The 17561-nt window shown below is 27.9% G+C and overlaps 1 protein-coding gene across 1 annotated transcript; it reads right to left on the minus strand.

Annotated features, from left to right (window-relative positions):
- Positions 1 to 14741: 14741 nt before the first annotated feature.
- LOC114392274 lies at positions 14742 to 15445 on the minus strand. The gene has a single exon (XM_028353343.1). The coding sequence runs from the start codon at positions 15350 to 15352 to the stop codon at positions 14966 to 14968; it is 387 nt and encodes a 128-aa protein (XP_028209144.1). The 5' UTR covers positions 15353 to 15445; the 3' UTR covers positions 14742 to 14965.
- Positions 15446 to 17561: the final 2116 nt, after the last annotated feature.

Below are 17561 nucleotides of genomic sequence, written 5' to 3' on the forward strand. Positions count from 1 at the left end.
ATACATTTTTTATCTTTCAATTATGGATAATATGAAATTTTGGTCTCCTTTTTTTAAAAATGATTTTTTAATTTTAATTGTTACTATCAAATCTGTATTAGTTTCTATATATTCAAAATATCTAAAATCCTTACTTTCTACTCAAACAATATGAGGCTTATGATGCAACTGGGATAGGAAATAATTTGAACATTTTTGGAGAAAATATGCTTTACTAAATGACTTGAGTGAGGATAGTATAAAATTATTTAGAATAAATTACAATAATACTCCCTAAAGTTTTGTATAATTATATAAGTATCCATTACTTTTTTAACTCTTACATTCACCTTTCTTGTATGAGATGTTGGTGTATGATTTGGGTGAGATGTTGAGGGAATGTAAGTATAATGTTTTCACACATATAAGGAGGTATTAATACCATGTTTTTGAACTTGAAGAGTTAGTGTAAGAAAAAAAAGTGAGATTATGTGTAATTTAATAAAAGCTTAAGGGTGTCGCTGGAATTTCTTCAACAATTTATAATCTATTTGGGTTGTTATATTTGGGTATTCGTAATCTATTCGGGAACAAAAATCAATTGAGAGAATTGAATTTTTTTATACAATAGTTTTAGATTTTCATAATTAGTTTTGCGATGCATAAAATTATTTTTTAAAAATATAAAAGTTTTGGCTTTTCTGTTTATAAGAGTTCATTATATATGTAGCCATAAAACATACCTATATTCAATCTTCAAGAAACAATTATACATTACTATTCAAATAAAAGGAATTCTTCTAAACTCACTTTTAAAATTACATTCCCAAATAAAAATTATGTTTTAACCTTACTCTTTTTCAACATCGATTCTTTAAAAATTTGTTGGACTAAAATCAAAATAAGCACACTCTTAATGAGTTCAGTTTATAAACAATTTGAGTATCAAACGAGAATTTGAAAATTACATTCACAAAAACTAATTTGAAGACTTAATCACAATGAATGAATTTTTTTAAGAAATTAAAATTAAGTAAAAAATTAATCAAGAGATGAAAACCATACATTGCTAGTAAAGGTGGAAATGAACAGTACTAAGTAAGTCTTTATTTATATAGTCTACTTCTCAAATTAAAGGTTTGAGCCTAACCTATTTATTTTATATAGTTCTTGTTTTAAGATCTAATTTGACATTTTTAAAAGTTTGATCTAACGGAAAAATCAAAATATATTTTACAATAATATTTGTTAAATAAAACTAAGCATACTTTTGAATAGGCTGGCCGAGCTATCCCTACACGAGTCAATTAATTTAACATTTTAAATATATTAACACTCAAAAGAATTGCAATAAAAAATAATTTAACAATAACAAAACTAAACTAATAATCATAGTTAATTGATTATAATGATGAGCTTTGTCCACACACATTTAACAAAAAACAAATAACATTCTTGAAATAAAAATAATAAATACTTTATATCAATACCATAATAATTTAAACTCTAGTGATAGTGACCAAATTCTATAGGTCATCGACGGTTGCCTCTTCCGTCTAGGGTTTCTCCACTTCACAAGTACACCCTCGATTATAACACCGTTCTCAAATCTCTTTGGAGCTCCAAAGGAAAATTGATTATCATTGCTAACAACTTCCCCCAATACTATGCTATGTTGGTAAAGGTTGGAGTTCATCATTACAATGAGAAACAATGTGAATTTAGTCACTGCATGTGGCAAATATTACAGAGTGTTGCTGCCTTAGTATTATAGATCCTGGTGATTTGGATATCATCAAGACACTACCTGGTGAACACTAAAGTCGTGTTGAAGTCCCTTGCTTGTTATTTCTAGTTTTAGTCGATTCAGATTTTAAGAAAGAATATCTTATTGAGTTGTAGATACTATTTCTTGGGTTTGGCTTTTTTGCTTAGGTGGAGGGCAAAGAAGGCCTCCTTTTGGGGGCTACAGCCATAAGTGATATACCACTGTTGAAGAGTTAGAATTTTAATCTATGCCAGGACCTACGGGTGATCGAAGCCGTACCCGAATCAAATAAACATGAAAATGCAGTAACTAGGAAGTGATCCTAGGTCGTTTCCCAACGAGCAGTGACAAACCAAATGCTCATAATATACTTGCAGTAACAGTAACGATTGGGGGGGGGGGGGTTTGTTTGTTTTGTGATTAAAGAGCAGAACAAGTAAACTGGAATACGAAACTACTAATGTTAAAAACGGGTTGTCTCCTCTAAGTCAGAAGCCATTCTCTTATCCTGGGTTATGGAGAATTCGTCCCTAACAGTCAACCACTTAATCCAACCCTATTTCAATTTACTAAGCGAAAATCAACTTAGGGTTTTCAATACGTGATTAGGCACCACATACACCAGTTAGCCCTTCGTCCATTAAGCATGAACGCAAGTTAGGCTCAGAGGCAATTAATCGAACACGAAGCGTGCACTGATTAATATTCACGAATTTGGGATAACTGGTGAAGGGAAAACTGCCAGGAAACCACATTACAAGCGAAACCTCAAAGAGAGTTGGGCTTCGTCCTCAAAAGGAAACAACACCAGAAAATCTAGCCTTCCATGGATTCAAACAGAAAACGCAAATGAAACATGAAGCAGAAACGTAACTGAGTAGAAACGTAAATGAACAGAAACGTAAAATGAAAGTAGAAGAAGAAGCAAGAACGAAATTGTAATTAGAAGCAGAAAACGTAAAATTGCATTACGTGAACAGTAGCATCAAAGCAGAAAACGTAAAATCCTAAAATAAAAGCTCTGAATAATGAATAGCATAACAGAATGCCTTGCACGAATCTCAAGGCTACTATTTAAAAAGAGTCACTCAAAGTCATTGGGCCCTGTTACAATACTCTGGCCCAAAACGAAATAAACACTTAACAACATAAAATAAAATTGCGAAATTTCCTAATTAGAAATTAACTAAGGTAAGCGTTGTTTTATTTGCCCTCTTCAAGTCCACAACCAAAATCCGGATTAAGCCCAATGTTTCATTAATTCCTGAAATTAGATTAAAAACATCAAATTAGCTAAATGGGCCCAAATAATAAAATTGCCTAATTAATTGACAATTAAGATCAATCAGTAATTAAAATGGTGCAAAAAGGGTTTAGAAAATAGAAGAAAATGATGGCACATCAACGGACTAAGGGACAATCTCAAGTAGACAGTTTCTATGCGACGAAGGTCTCCCAAAAGGTAACGGAGGCGTGCAAATTAAAGGTTTTCTTGGGCTAGACCGAGATTGGCCCTCGAGTGCAAAGACAGAAAAGTGTAAGGTACATGGTTTTTGGGTGTTCTAGACGAGCATCAAGTAATTTTGATTTTTCAAGAAAAAAAATCTTTTATAGACTAAAGCTTTTTGAATAACTTGAAATATAACATTTTTAACTTTTTTTTAAAAAAGAAAACTTAATTAACAAATTGTTGGTAAACGAGTTTAGAAATTTGGTAACTTAACGAAAGTTAAATACAATTAATAGATAATGAGGCCTTTTGAAAAAATGATTGGTTGTGAAAACATAGGATGTATCGATGTTGAAGCCAATTTGAAGGTAAGTATTGAGTCTTTAGATTGGCAGAAGTCAAATTGATTAAGAAAAGATCAAAGCTGAGTGGAGCTATTGGCGAATATATGATTCCTAGACATTAGGAGTAAGGAAGAATAGTGGGCGAAACCGTTTTTTAGTGATAAGATCTCAATTTATGCAGAACGATATGTTAGTTTATAAATATTCAAAATTGTAACTGAAAAATGACCTTCAACTCAAATTCAAATCAATTTATCTTATTTCTAATTATTATTTGTTCACAATTTACTAGCCTTTTCTTATTTCTGGTTCTTTTTTAATCTCTTTACCGTTTATCCCTTTTATTGTTTTCAATTTAGTTTCTTGGTTAACTACTTCACCTACACCAAGTGTTTTTTGGAGTGACTTGTGAATCCAATGTTAGAAAGCAATTTTCCCTTTCCAACGTTAATTGCTTGAACATTAATTTGGAATCATGTTGATGCTTTACGCCAATATCTTTTGTTTGATTTCACGTGAAGAATTGTGATTTTTAGTGACTAAAAATTTGTGACGAAAATTAAAGTTGTCACTAATAATATATCATCTATGACTAAATTTTATTTTGTCACTTATGTTATTTACAATAGTGATACAAAAGAATTTGTCACTATAATTTTATTATTAATGACAAAAAAAAAATATTTGTCACAAAAGACTTGTCACTAATATCTACATATTTTATTTTCATATTTTAAAATTTCCAGTAATGCACATTTTAATCAAGTAGTCAACATTATTAAGGTATTCGTGAAAAAAAGAAAAAAAATGAGTTTGTCATAAATATTATATTTCATTAGTCTATTTGTTTTCAATTACAATTGACAAATTATTCATCATTAAAAAGTTAGAACAGTTATGAGATAATAAGTAATTGATAAATAATTTATCATTGAAAATTTAAAGAAAAAAGAAGAGTTAAACTAACATCTCACTATAAGAAGCAAACAAAACCACCAAGTCATCTTTGTTTCTTGTAAATTAAGTAACAACTGATTTATTTACATTCTATTTATGTTACAAATATACATATTGTATTATTAATATTGCATTATTAGTATTTATTATTTATATTTTTTAGTTATATAATCTTATTTATTTATGTTTTATTATTTATAAATAATAAAACATAAATAAGGAAATATAAACTAGAGCATATAAATAATAAAAGTAAATAAAAATATAATGATGCAAATATAAAATAATAAAATATAATCAATGAAATATTAGTTATCTTGTAAATGTAAATTTTAAAATTAATTATTAGTCATGAAGGTAAATATCTATCAATATAGTAAAATACTCGATGTGTTAAGATTTTAGATAAGTAATTAAAGATATCTATGATATGTAAAAAAATTAAAATATTAAAATCTTTCAATTATATATTGGATATCACATAATTTATTCAAACTTCATTAGTTTTCTCTATATTAATTATTACTAACCTTTAAATTTTTGCTGTAAAATAAATTTAAATTATTTATTGAAGTTTTAAAGCACATATATTAATTTTTTAGTAACCTTAAAATATTATTAGAATAAAATATTATTTTTTGATTGAATGTCAATAGACCACTAACAAAAAAATTTGGGCAATCAACTTCCATCATGTGGTGGATTTGAAGGTAGTTAAAATAATACCTACCTTTTAATATTAGCCTATTAAATTAAATTTTCCATCTATTATTTCTAGCAAACTAAAAATATAAATTAAAATTTTAAGTTCGATTTTATTTTTATAATTTTTTATTTAAAATAAATGTCAAAAAACGAAAGTATGACCTTCACAATAGTAGTTATTATAGCAAGTAACAAACATAATACATGATTAAAAAAATACTAAAAGTAAGTAATAATAAAGTTTGGTGTACAAAAAATAATATATAACAATACTACTAAGCACCGTCAATATAATCACTTTTGTCATCTTTTGCTAAATCAATAATTTCTTCATCACTTTCTTCTTCTTCTTCACGGTCGAACAAAATTATTCTTATCCAAAGACAATCCTCGAGCATTATCTAGGCATTAGATGTAAAGGGGATCGAGCCAATATCATCATTTTCTTGACATTTCTTGACAAGCCTCAGGCGTAGCTTTCTTAGACACATGTCTAGAGGCTTTGTTTTCACAACAACTAACCAATTAGGATCTTTGGTATCTTTAACATAATATACTTGTTGAGCTTGAATGGCCAAGACATATGGCTCATTAGTCTTCAGTTTATGATTACTATTAATAAGAAAGAATCTATATTTGTCTATCCAATATCTTTTTTTGGAGGACACATCCCACCAATCACATTTAAAAAAAACAACATTGCTTCCACCAGAGCAACTGAATTCAATAATCTCTTAAGACACCAAAGTAATCTAAATTAACTGCATTTTCATCACAAACTAAAACTCCATTATTTCGTGATTTCAAATGCATATCATGATCTTTTATATTAAACCTCCAATCATTTATAAGATTAACTTGTGTATCAGAAAACACGTATCAGATCCACAAGCTAAGTTAAACAATGATTCATTCATACTTTCTCTCCCATGCATTTTCAAAAGTGTTGCATTCTGTTGAAAAAGATTATATAAGTGATCATATTCTTAAATTATATAATAATAATTAATAACAACAATAAATAATAATATTATTATTATAACTAGAGGGAACAAGGCACTCCGTTTATATATTGTTATATATTATAGTTATAAAGGGTAAAATAGAATAGATATAGAAATATAGACATCAAAAGGTAGTTACACAAAATGATATCCCCTTTATATATTGTTATATATTATAAACTATAAATTATAGATTATAGATAATGAACATATATAAATTCATACTTACATGATTTTTTAAACCACTGCAAAAATTCTTTTTCATGCCTTTGTTCCATATTTTGAGAATTTGTTTTCTCTAATTCTTCTTTGTGTAGTCTAGTCATTTGAGCACATATATAATAAATATGATGAATTACATACCATTAGAATAAATATAAATATATAATTTAATAAAATTACTTACTTAATAAATGGTGATAGTTCATCCCAATTTTGAAGAGCATAAATTCTTGATTGCATGCATTCTACTAAACTCAACTCAATGTACTTTTTCCCGAGCAATGGTTTGCCAACTTGTGAAAACATAATTTCTTCGTAGTCCATTCAATCTTGTCTTAACTCCATGTAAGTACCTAGAATAGAAATGCAAATATTCTTGTGCAATATATCCTTCAGACATAGATCCTTCTCGATGGGCCTTATTTTTTGACATATGATTTAGTTTGAGCCTACGCATGTATCTTTCAATAGGATACATCCAACGATGTTGCACTGGACCAACAATCCTTGCCATTGCTCATCTACTAAGTGAATGGACAAATGGACCATTATGTCAAAAAAAGGAGATAAGGTTAGAACTATTGTTTTTTGTAACAAGTCTAAGTTCTACAAACTCAATGTCTTAGAGCATAACTCTCTAAAAGAGAAACTAAATTCAATTAACGCCTCACAAACTTCCTTTCCTAGAACATCACACTTATTGCAAGTGGAAGATAATGATGTAAAAACACATGGGAATCATGACATTTCATCCCAAATATTTTTTCATCTTTAACATCTATGCAACGAGAAATATTGGATGAATAACCATCAAAAACCTTTAAATCAACTAAAAATTGGCAAAAGGCGTGTTTTTTCCTAAGATGACATAGTGTAACATGCTTGTTGGAATGTATCTTTACCTTCTTCAACCATGGTTGCATGAAGCTCACGTCTAATATCGATACACTCTATCAAAACGAGACTTTATACTATCTTTTGTCTTCCCTTCAAGATTTTAACTTTAGACATTTCCAATAAAGTAATTTAAAAAAAAATACTTTTCTTCTTCCAATTCCCAAGCAAATGAATCTTTCCTCCCCTCTTTCTTTTTTTTCATATTTACCAAACTTCACCTAACATTTTTAAAAAAATAATAATATTAGAATTTGATGTAAAATTATACATATAAAAAAAACCTAGTTGTTCAATGATATTCGATCCTTAAAGATTTTAAATTAGAATTTAACTGAACTTATGTATAAATATGATCCTTTTTCACCTAATAAAATACTAACTAAATTAATTATTCAAAATTTCATTTTATTTAAATAATTAATATTAAAATAATTCTGCATTATTTTTTTATCTATAAAAATTTATAAATGGGATACCATTTTGTATAAGTTCACATTTCTATATTTATTCTACCCTTTATAACTACCCACTATTAATTTTTTTCATATTTTTTAACTTCTTATTTTTCTTTCTTTTTATTTTATTATTATTATTATTATTATTATTATTATTATTATTATATTTTAATTTGATTTATGTGTTATTCTTTAATCAATATTTAAAAATTGAGTTTTGAATGAATTTGAATTAATATAACTAAATTTGACCGAACAAGTAAGTTTAAATTTTATTACGCTAACAATATATTATGATTAGAGAGTTAGTATAATAAGTAAGTTTAAAATTTTATTAAGCTAAAAAGATTTAAATTTATTTATTATATAATTAATTATAATTGTAATTATTATAAATTTTTGAAAAGTTAAAATTTTGGTTGGAGTTATCTTTTATCATATAATTACTTATAATTCTAACTATTATAAAATTTTTAAGAATTTCAAATTTTGATTAGAGAGTGTTACCTTTTATTATATAATTAATTATAATTATAACTATAATAAACAAATTAAATTTTGGTTTTCTATTGAGCCAAATAATATTGTGTGGTCTATACATGTAATCTCATTTAATGAATATCATTTTTTTTCTTATAGTTATTATTTTTTGTATTATAAAATTTAAGAGTTAAATTTGATAATGTAATTCACAAGTTAAAATATAGTTACGCTAATTTTATAATTTTATTTAAATAAATAAATTTAATACATAACTAAACCTATAAATTAGTATAACTAATTTGTTGTTGTTAATTTAAAAGTGAATATAAAATTTATTTAAAATAATGTTAAAATAATTTTATTTGAATGAGTGTCAACTAATAAATTAATATACACTATAAATGAACCAATTGAAATTCAAGGTAAGCAATTAAAAATACTAACCTAGTCAACATGTTGATATTATTCAATTATATCATCCCAGACAATGGTTTAGAGGTGGATTGTTTTTCTTTATTGTCATCAAATGCTTTTGCATTATTTCTCCAAGAATGATCATGTGACAAAACTCGACAAGAAGTAGTACAAGTTGGACATGTAGATTCCAAATAATCACCTCGGTAAATGATGCAATCATTTAAGCAAGCATCTATTTTAACATAATCTAGCCCAAGTTCACGAGTAAATTTTCGAGCCTCATAGTAAGACATAGGAACTTTATTTCCATGTGGAAATGCTTTTGCCAACAAAGAAAGCAAGGCGTAAGTTGCTTTGTCACTCAAGTCAAAGAGACATTTGATATTCAATAGTTGAACAGTAAATGATAGCTTAGAGAAGTTCTCACAACTAGGATATAGTTCTTGTTTGCAATAACAAAATAGTTTAGAAAACTTATCTTCTTCTATGTTCACACTATTAGTGTTCGTGCTAGTTGTATAAGCTATTTCCTAAGCTCATGTGATGTTTTCAATATTCATAGCACTTCCAAGATCATGTAACATATCACGAACCCATCATTGCAATTATTTTAATCATCATAATCAAAATCATTAGACTCATTAATCACTTCTCCATGATGCTCCAATATAAAATAGCCCCTTTTTATCCCATTTATGATCAAGTGTTGATACATAACTTTTTGACTTCAAAAAAGATCATTTCTGCATTTTCTACATGAACAACAAAGTAACTTTCCTTTTTCAAAATTATTGAATGCAAAATCAAGAAATTCTTAAACTCCTTTATCATATGGAGGAGTTGTTGTTATTTGGATCCAACTTTTATTTAACTTCATATCTATCAAAGAAAAATAATAAATTATCAATATAAACACTTACATTTTTATTCACATAAATAAGAAGTAAAATGACGAACCAAAAGATAAAAAAATATTCTTCTTCATAGAAAATTGTTTCTAATTTTTATAGTAAACATAATATTTTTATTTTTTATTTTACTGTCTATCATCTAAACATAATATTATTATTTTTTATATTTTTCAAAAAAAATTTAAAAAAATCAAGTGTCCATAATATATAGCTTATTTATTAATAAAAATAATAGAAGATAATTAAATATGATTAATTTTCAATACAATTACAAAATTAATTTTGACAATATAACTCTCCTGAAGTCAAAGGAGTTTATGTAAACAAATGAAGTTACATAACAAAATTCAAATGAAAATAATAATAAAATTATTTTTATCAAACATAACTCATAATTTATTCCATTACAATCACTTTTATGGAGATCATTAATTAGAAATCTTCTAACAAAAATATTGAACATAAAATTACGCGGATAAATAAAAAAATGTAAAAGAAAAATAATAATTGATGAGTGAAAAATTATAATTAATAACACGTGATAATTAAAAGTCAGTACAATATTTATGTTAAATTTGCTCAGATATCAAGTTCATTATTTGATATATATTTTTTCAAGAAAAACATTTTTAAACAATGAAAGTTAGTTTGTAAAATGAAACACTGAAAGTATTAAATATGAATTTAATTATTGGATTTTAAATATCCTCAATTTCAATTAAACATTTATAACATCTTTTAAAAGTTAATAACAATTTTCAAATTATTAAAATTACTTAATATGAAATTACTAATTTACATGCAATTATTCTCAATTTTAAAAAACTATAATATTTTAAAATTTTAATAAAATATTTATTAAAATTCATAATAATTGAAAACATTCATAAAAAATTTTAAAGTTTGAATTTCAACAAAGCATTTATGATCATTATAAATAATTAAAATAATCAAATTTAAAATTATTAATTTAAGCTGTAATATTTCTAATTTCATGAAAGTATTTATAAAATTTTATCTTTTTAACATGATATTATATTTTGAAATTTGGATTAATATCATCATTTAAAAAAAATATATGGAGGCAAATTTGTTTATATTTAAAAAGCTAAACCCCAATTGTGTTTTGAAATACTTTATGTATAATTATAAATGTTTTATTATCACAATTTAATTTAATATGAACTATTAATTTTTAAATTAAAAATTCAAATTTAATTAGGGTCCAGGGCTACTGTATTTTGAAATAGAATCGTTTTTATTATACTTTTGTATTGGTTTTTTAAGATTGGAATCTGTTTAAAAACCAGACAAATTTGTTTCTATTTAAAAAGCTAAAAACTTATTGCTAGAGACAAATTTATCTCCAATTACAATTTTTTGAATTTTGATGTAGTTATGAAAAACGAAATTCCAAAGTATATAAATTATTAATTACAAATAAGATTTTTTTTAATTAGGGTTCATTGTTAATATATTTGATAAAATATTTTGAAATCTTCATGGCTGATAAAATATTTTTAAATTACATATCTTTAACGACTAAAATTAGGCGATGACTCAAATTAAGGGCAATAATTATATGTGATTTGCATTATAATATTTATGGCTAATAAAGTGATGATTAATACAATTAGAGTGATTAAGATTAGTGTAATCATAAATACTTTATCAAGATTATATCATATCATATCTTTTTTTAATATGATCGAAATTGATATTCAAATTGAAGATTAAAGATTCAAATTAAAATTTTAAAACTCTTCAAATTCAGAGTAAAATTTGTTGTACTATTTTTTGTTTAGGTTTTGGATTGTTATTTCAGTTAATTTCTAATTATTAATGTATATTTAATATGATTCATTAAATTTGTTTGTTTAGTAAATGAATAAATCATGAATAAAAATAACTGATGATTTTGTTATACTATTTATATTTATGGACTAACATTTTAAAAATAAATCACCAAAAAAATACTGATGATTATTGAATAAATAAAGAACAAAGAAATAAATAGAAATAATCAGGTAAAAAAATAGATGATAAAGGAAGTAATATATTAGTTAAATAACAAAAAAATCATGAAAATTTGAAAATATTTTAAAATTAAAATATCAGAAACGTTATGTATATTTTTTACAGTTTTTTTATACAATAATTGTTTTGTAATTGCTTTAGAAAACAACCGAAATGTTAAAAACACAATACAGAATGAAATACTGTTGATTTTATTGTGAACATCAAAATACACACAAAAATGTTTTTAATCCTATGCCGATCTAAATGCCTAATGATATTTAGATAAAGAACATAAGGGTCTCCAATCTACAAAATATCCCCAGCGTACAGACTATTATCCTTCACAAAATCAATCATGCACCTAAATATCCCTTTGCATTTCTTCTGCTATCGGTTATAATTTTGCAGTTATAGATGCAGTCATCTTCAGGTAGCAGGTTTACTATTCTTTCATTTCTTTGTGTATACAAAATAATCACTTCAACAAATTTTGAAGGAATTTCCTAAAATAATATATAACAAATAATTAAACAAATAATAACAAAAGTAAAAAAAAAGTATAAAAAGATTCATTCTCAATAATACATTTTGTCCCCTAGCAAGTGCTTTTGAAACAACAGTCAAGGATCTAATATATATATATATATATATATATATATATATATATATATATATATATATATATATATATATATATATATATATATATATATATATAACACACAAAACAATCTAATTTGATATTTTACAATTTGAATTGGATGAATTATTTCAATTTTTGCATTGTTTTTTTTTTAAGGAACAACTCTTTTATTCTTTTTGTCAATATAAATGAAATTTTATTAACTAGAATAGGAACAAATTTCTAAGTTAATATTCTAAGTACAACACTTATTAAATAAAAAGATCAAGACATAATAAATATTACAAAAAAAAAACTTTGTAATAAAAATTTTAAAAAATTATTAAAAATATTAAATCTTATATCCGAACTTGGTTTGAATTACAAGTCAAAATTTCCTCGAGTTTTCTAAATTTACAAATATATGTTTATAATAAATTAAACAATGCAACAACTTCTATATTAACATTTACTTGAGAATGGAATAGAAAAACTAATATAAATTTAGTATGTTTAGAATTATCTTCAATTTGGTTTAATTTTAAGCATATAAACCAAAAATGAACTTAACCGAATAAAAAAAAACACTCCAGTTTTCTTATTTATTCGATTAACAGTATGTTTAGTTTTCATTTTTTTAATCGATATAACACAGTTTGAAATAGTTTAGTTTCAATCACCTTTAGCCATGACACATGAACTTCAATTAAAATATAACAGCTTAGCTCCACCTAACATGAGCATGCACTAAAAGCTTTCTTAATGAAACAACCGATCAGAAAATTGAATATCATACATGGATATTTGTTGTTACGGAATGGACAAAGCCCTCCCCAATCAGAAAAGAAAAAAAAAAAAAACTACTGTCACATTTCACACTCAAGAAGTTTTTGGTAAATTGAACCTGCATGTATCCTACCTTTTTGTGAAGGTGCACTCAGTGATCAGATCAAGCTATAAATTAACAAAGCAATATTTGATAAAGCTGGGACTAGTTTAGATCAGGCAACTAGTATGAGGTGATGAATTCATTAACCCAATTAAAAAACTGACAGATTTTGATATAGGCACTATTCTACCTCAATACCCCACTAATTGATCACATTCAAAGGACATGCCAAAATCGCCAGTACCAAACTTACCCTATGGAAGTTTTAAAGATGATGAAGTGATGAGGTTCCATACACGGGAGACTAATTTGCTCCCTCCATCTAAAGAGTTAATCATCATAAACAAGCATGGAGTAAAGTATACTGCATTTCAACTATAGTAGTATACTATGAGCTCAGTGACTGAGTGTTATGAAACACAATAATATAAATAACCTGAAGGTCCATATCCATAGCCCATCTGATTCAAGACAACTCACATATGGGCATTTCTTCCTGCATCCCATAAAAACACCCAGCGTCCTCCTTTCATTTCATTCCGAAAGGATAATCGCGAATGTTAAAACTTCATTACTGATTACCCTTTCTGGAATGGCGTAGAAAGTTTTAGCCCTCACACATAAGTGAACTTTTGCAATCTACAAACTAATTCATAGTATCAAATTGCAATAGATCCAGACTGAAACATCAGCAAAGAAATAGAAATTAGGATTGCCTCTAAAGTGAATAAATGTGTAAAGTGAGAAAGAAAGTAAGGGTGTATCTGCTGTTGATTTATAGTTAATGGCAGATTGCAGAATACTAATGGCAGACTGCAGAATATGGTGGAAGACCAATATTCCGTAATATAAGCAAGCCATTGCGGCCTATGGCACTGCAATAGCAGACCTCTCTTCACAAAGTCCTTACGACGGTTGGCAAAATATCTGCCAGGCCATTCCACCACCATTTAACAACACTGGGACTCTTACTTTCTTATTTCACACATTTGCTTACTTTAGAGAAGCTAAATCCATGAAAGTACTATAAAATATGGCTAGGTAGTGGAGTCAAACCCAAACCTTATGAAGAACAATGAAATCCTTTTACACAAAAAGCATAAACTACTACCAATTGGTGCCAGTGCCAACCTCCAATTTAAAGTTCTTTTTGAACCTATTCAACAAGATGTATCTATCTATCTATCTATATCCTATGCCAATAATTACATACCTACAGCATTTCAATTTGAACTAAAAAAATGGAAGGTTCTCTCAGTATTGTGCAACACTAGAATGAGTCTAAACTTTCAATTTACACATGCTACTAGCTGCTAAACCACTTCCACTACCATAACCTTCAACTCATGATTCACGGCACAATCAATCAACAAATTCCAAATCACGCACACATTAAAAAATTTCCAATAATCCAATGTAACTTTCAGCACTCAAATCAAGAACCAAACGGATCCACACTAAAAAATGGAGACGAATTCCGGGTTCAATTCAAATAGCTCCTCCTCCTCCTCGATCATAACGAAATTCATATAACAATAACAATTAACAACACACACCATTCACCTAAAGTTCTAAGCCTAAACGAATATGAAAAGAAATAGGAAATCAAAACCCCAATGTAACGCAGAACGCCTTATCCACATTCAAGAAAGAGTCAATAACAACAATATCAAGCGAGTCAACAATCTCATCATCATCATCACAATTCAAAATTCAAAACACAGAAGAAAAATAAGAGTAACCAAGGAGTTCAAATTCCAAGAGTTGTATACCCTTATTACAGCGAAGAAACCTTTTTTGTTTTTCCTTTAACAAAACCTAACATGGACGGATCCGAGTCGACTCAGTCCGATTCGTCGTAGGACGACGACTCGCTGTTGTTATTGGTTGCGGCGGCGGCGAGGGAGTTTTCGATCTTGAGGCGCTCGAGGGCTTTTTCGTGGGCCCAGGTTTCGATGGTGAGATCGGGCTTGGCGTTGAGGCCGACGCCGAGGATGACGATAGTGAGGAAGCTGGTGACGTAGCAGGGGAGCTCCCAGTCCTCCCACTTGCGGGACTGGCCCGGGGGCGGAGGGGTCCGATTGAAGAGGTACCCCTTCGGCCTCTCCTCGTGGCCGGGGCTCGTCCACCGGCTCGGCCCGGACTCCGCGCCGCCGCGGGTCCGCAGGGACTGCTGCAGCCGCCGCCGGAGCGCGGCGGAGGCGCTGCTCAGGGGCGTTGGTGGCGGCATCGGTGATAGGCTTTGATTTTCTGTTTTTTGATCGATCTCTCGGGAGAGAGAGAGAGAGTGAGTGAGACCTCAAAGAACGTTTTTAGCTACAGAGAGAGATAAATAGTTAGAAGCATCTCTCGCTTCGTTTTTTGTTTCGTTTTTTTTTTTAGGTTTTTGATCTGGTTTTTGAAACGAACTGCGTTCAATTGGGCCTCCAGAGCCCTCTGGGGGATTTCTTTTACACCCAACAATTTTATTACATTTCCAACACTACTCCTCTTGTTAAGTTCTTCTTGTTCGTTTGTTGGTTTTATTTTTTCTTTATTCACCACTCTGTTTTCTTTCTGGTTGAGATCCTGCTTGTTGTGACTGGTTTGATCAAGGTCGAGGTGGTCGTACGTGGTTATCGTGGTGATGGGTGTTGTAGTGCAAGGGTAGAGGAGGTAAGTTTTTTTTTTTTGTGTCCATGAATTGATCTGATTGGTAATAAACATACCTATTGGTAATCCGTATGAATTTTAGGATTAACAATTCGTATGATTCATTCGGATTGATAATTCATAAGTTTCATATGGATTGTTAATCCATATAACTTATACGGATTGTCAATTCGTATACATAAAAATATTTTAAATAATTAAAAAAATATTTTTTTAATATTTTTTTTTATAAATTTAGTTATATGTTTTATAATATGTTTAATTATTCATTTGCTCTATATAGTTTTATAATTTGTACCTTTTAGTTTTTATAGTTTGAAAGTGGTATTTGTAGTTCTTATAAATTATATTTTAATTCTCTTTTAGTCTTTATTAGTTTAAAAGTGGTTTTTTAGTCCTTATAATTTACATTAATTATCTTTTAGTTCTTATAGTTTGAAAGCGGTCTTTTTAATCCTATAATTTATATTTTAATTTCCTTTTAGTCTTTACCATCAAAATATGATTAATATTATGAATTATAATTAACTACAAAAATATTAGCAAGTTATTCGTAAGTAATTTATAACAAGATAACTAGTAATAAAAAAAGAGTTGATAATTTATAATTAATTTGTAGTTAATTATATATATATATATATATATATATATATATATATATATATATATATATATATATATATATATATATATATATATATATATATATTGTAACAAGGACTAAAAGGTAATAAAAAAGAGTTGATATTTTTTTAGCAAGAATCAAATGAGTAATTAAAATTTTATAATATTTGTGTAAATATTATTACATTAACTACTTTATGCAAGTCTAAATTGTAATATATATGTTTATCAATTTCAATGTATTATATTATTAAATGCAGTAAAAAATAATTAAATTGTGTGATAGTATATGCAGGCATGGCAACAGGGCGGGTCGGGGTCAGATTTTGTTTACCCCACCCCCGCCCCCGACTCTTCATTTTCCTCCCCGCCCCCGAAATCGACGGGAGTGTATATTTACACCCCATCCCCGTCCCCGATGGGGGTCGGGTTTTCCCCGCCCCGCCCCGCTCCCGATATTTTTATAAAATTTTATTAAAAAATATAATTTTTCATAAAATAAAAAATATAATTTTAAATAAAACATAAATTTCAATTCAACACTAACATAAAATTTAATCTAATAGTTTCATATTTTAATGTGTTATATATATTAATTATTAGCGGAGCGGGTTCGGGGTGGGTATTGAGAATCTCATCCCCGACCTCGAATCCGAATTTGACTATCGGAAAAAACCCGACCCCGACCCCGGTCAACTCAGATTTTCCCTGTCAAAATCGGGGTGGGTCCGGGGCGGGCCCCACGGGTTTGGACCCCGTTGCCATGCCTAAGTATATGTTTAAAAACATATATATTGATATATCGACATACTTATGTATGTTGTCATTAGGAGTCATTAGTTTGTTATTGAATTTTTTTGAATGTTTTGTTGAAATGGACGAAGATTAGTGGATATATGACAACATAATGTCTAAAGAAGTTAATATGAATGAAAAAAATGGATAAGAACCTGGTGTGTTTGAAAATGTTGATTATTCTGATGCCTTCAATACTTCTCAGGTATTGATTATGATTTGTATTTCGTTAAAGTAAATAAATAAATGTCCCTTAAAGACTAAACATATATTATCCCTTTTGTAGGTGTTTACTACCCATGATGATATTTTGCATTGGACTCGCTTTGTTGCGTATGATATTGATTATGAGGTCAGACACAGATACT

This window comes from Glycine soja, chromosome 2 (genome assembly GCF_004193775.1).
Source record: "Glycine soja cultivar W05 chromosome 2, ASM419377v2, whole genome shotgun sequence".
Classification (NCBI taxonomy): domain Eukaryota; kingdom Viridiplantae; phylum Streptophyta; class Magnoliopsida; order Fabales; family Fabaceae; genus Glycine; species Glycine soja.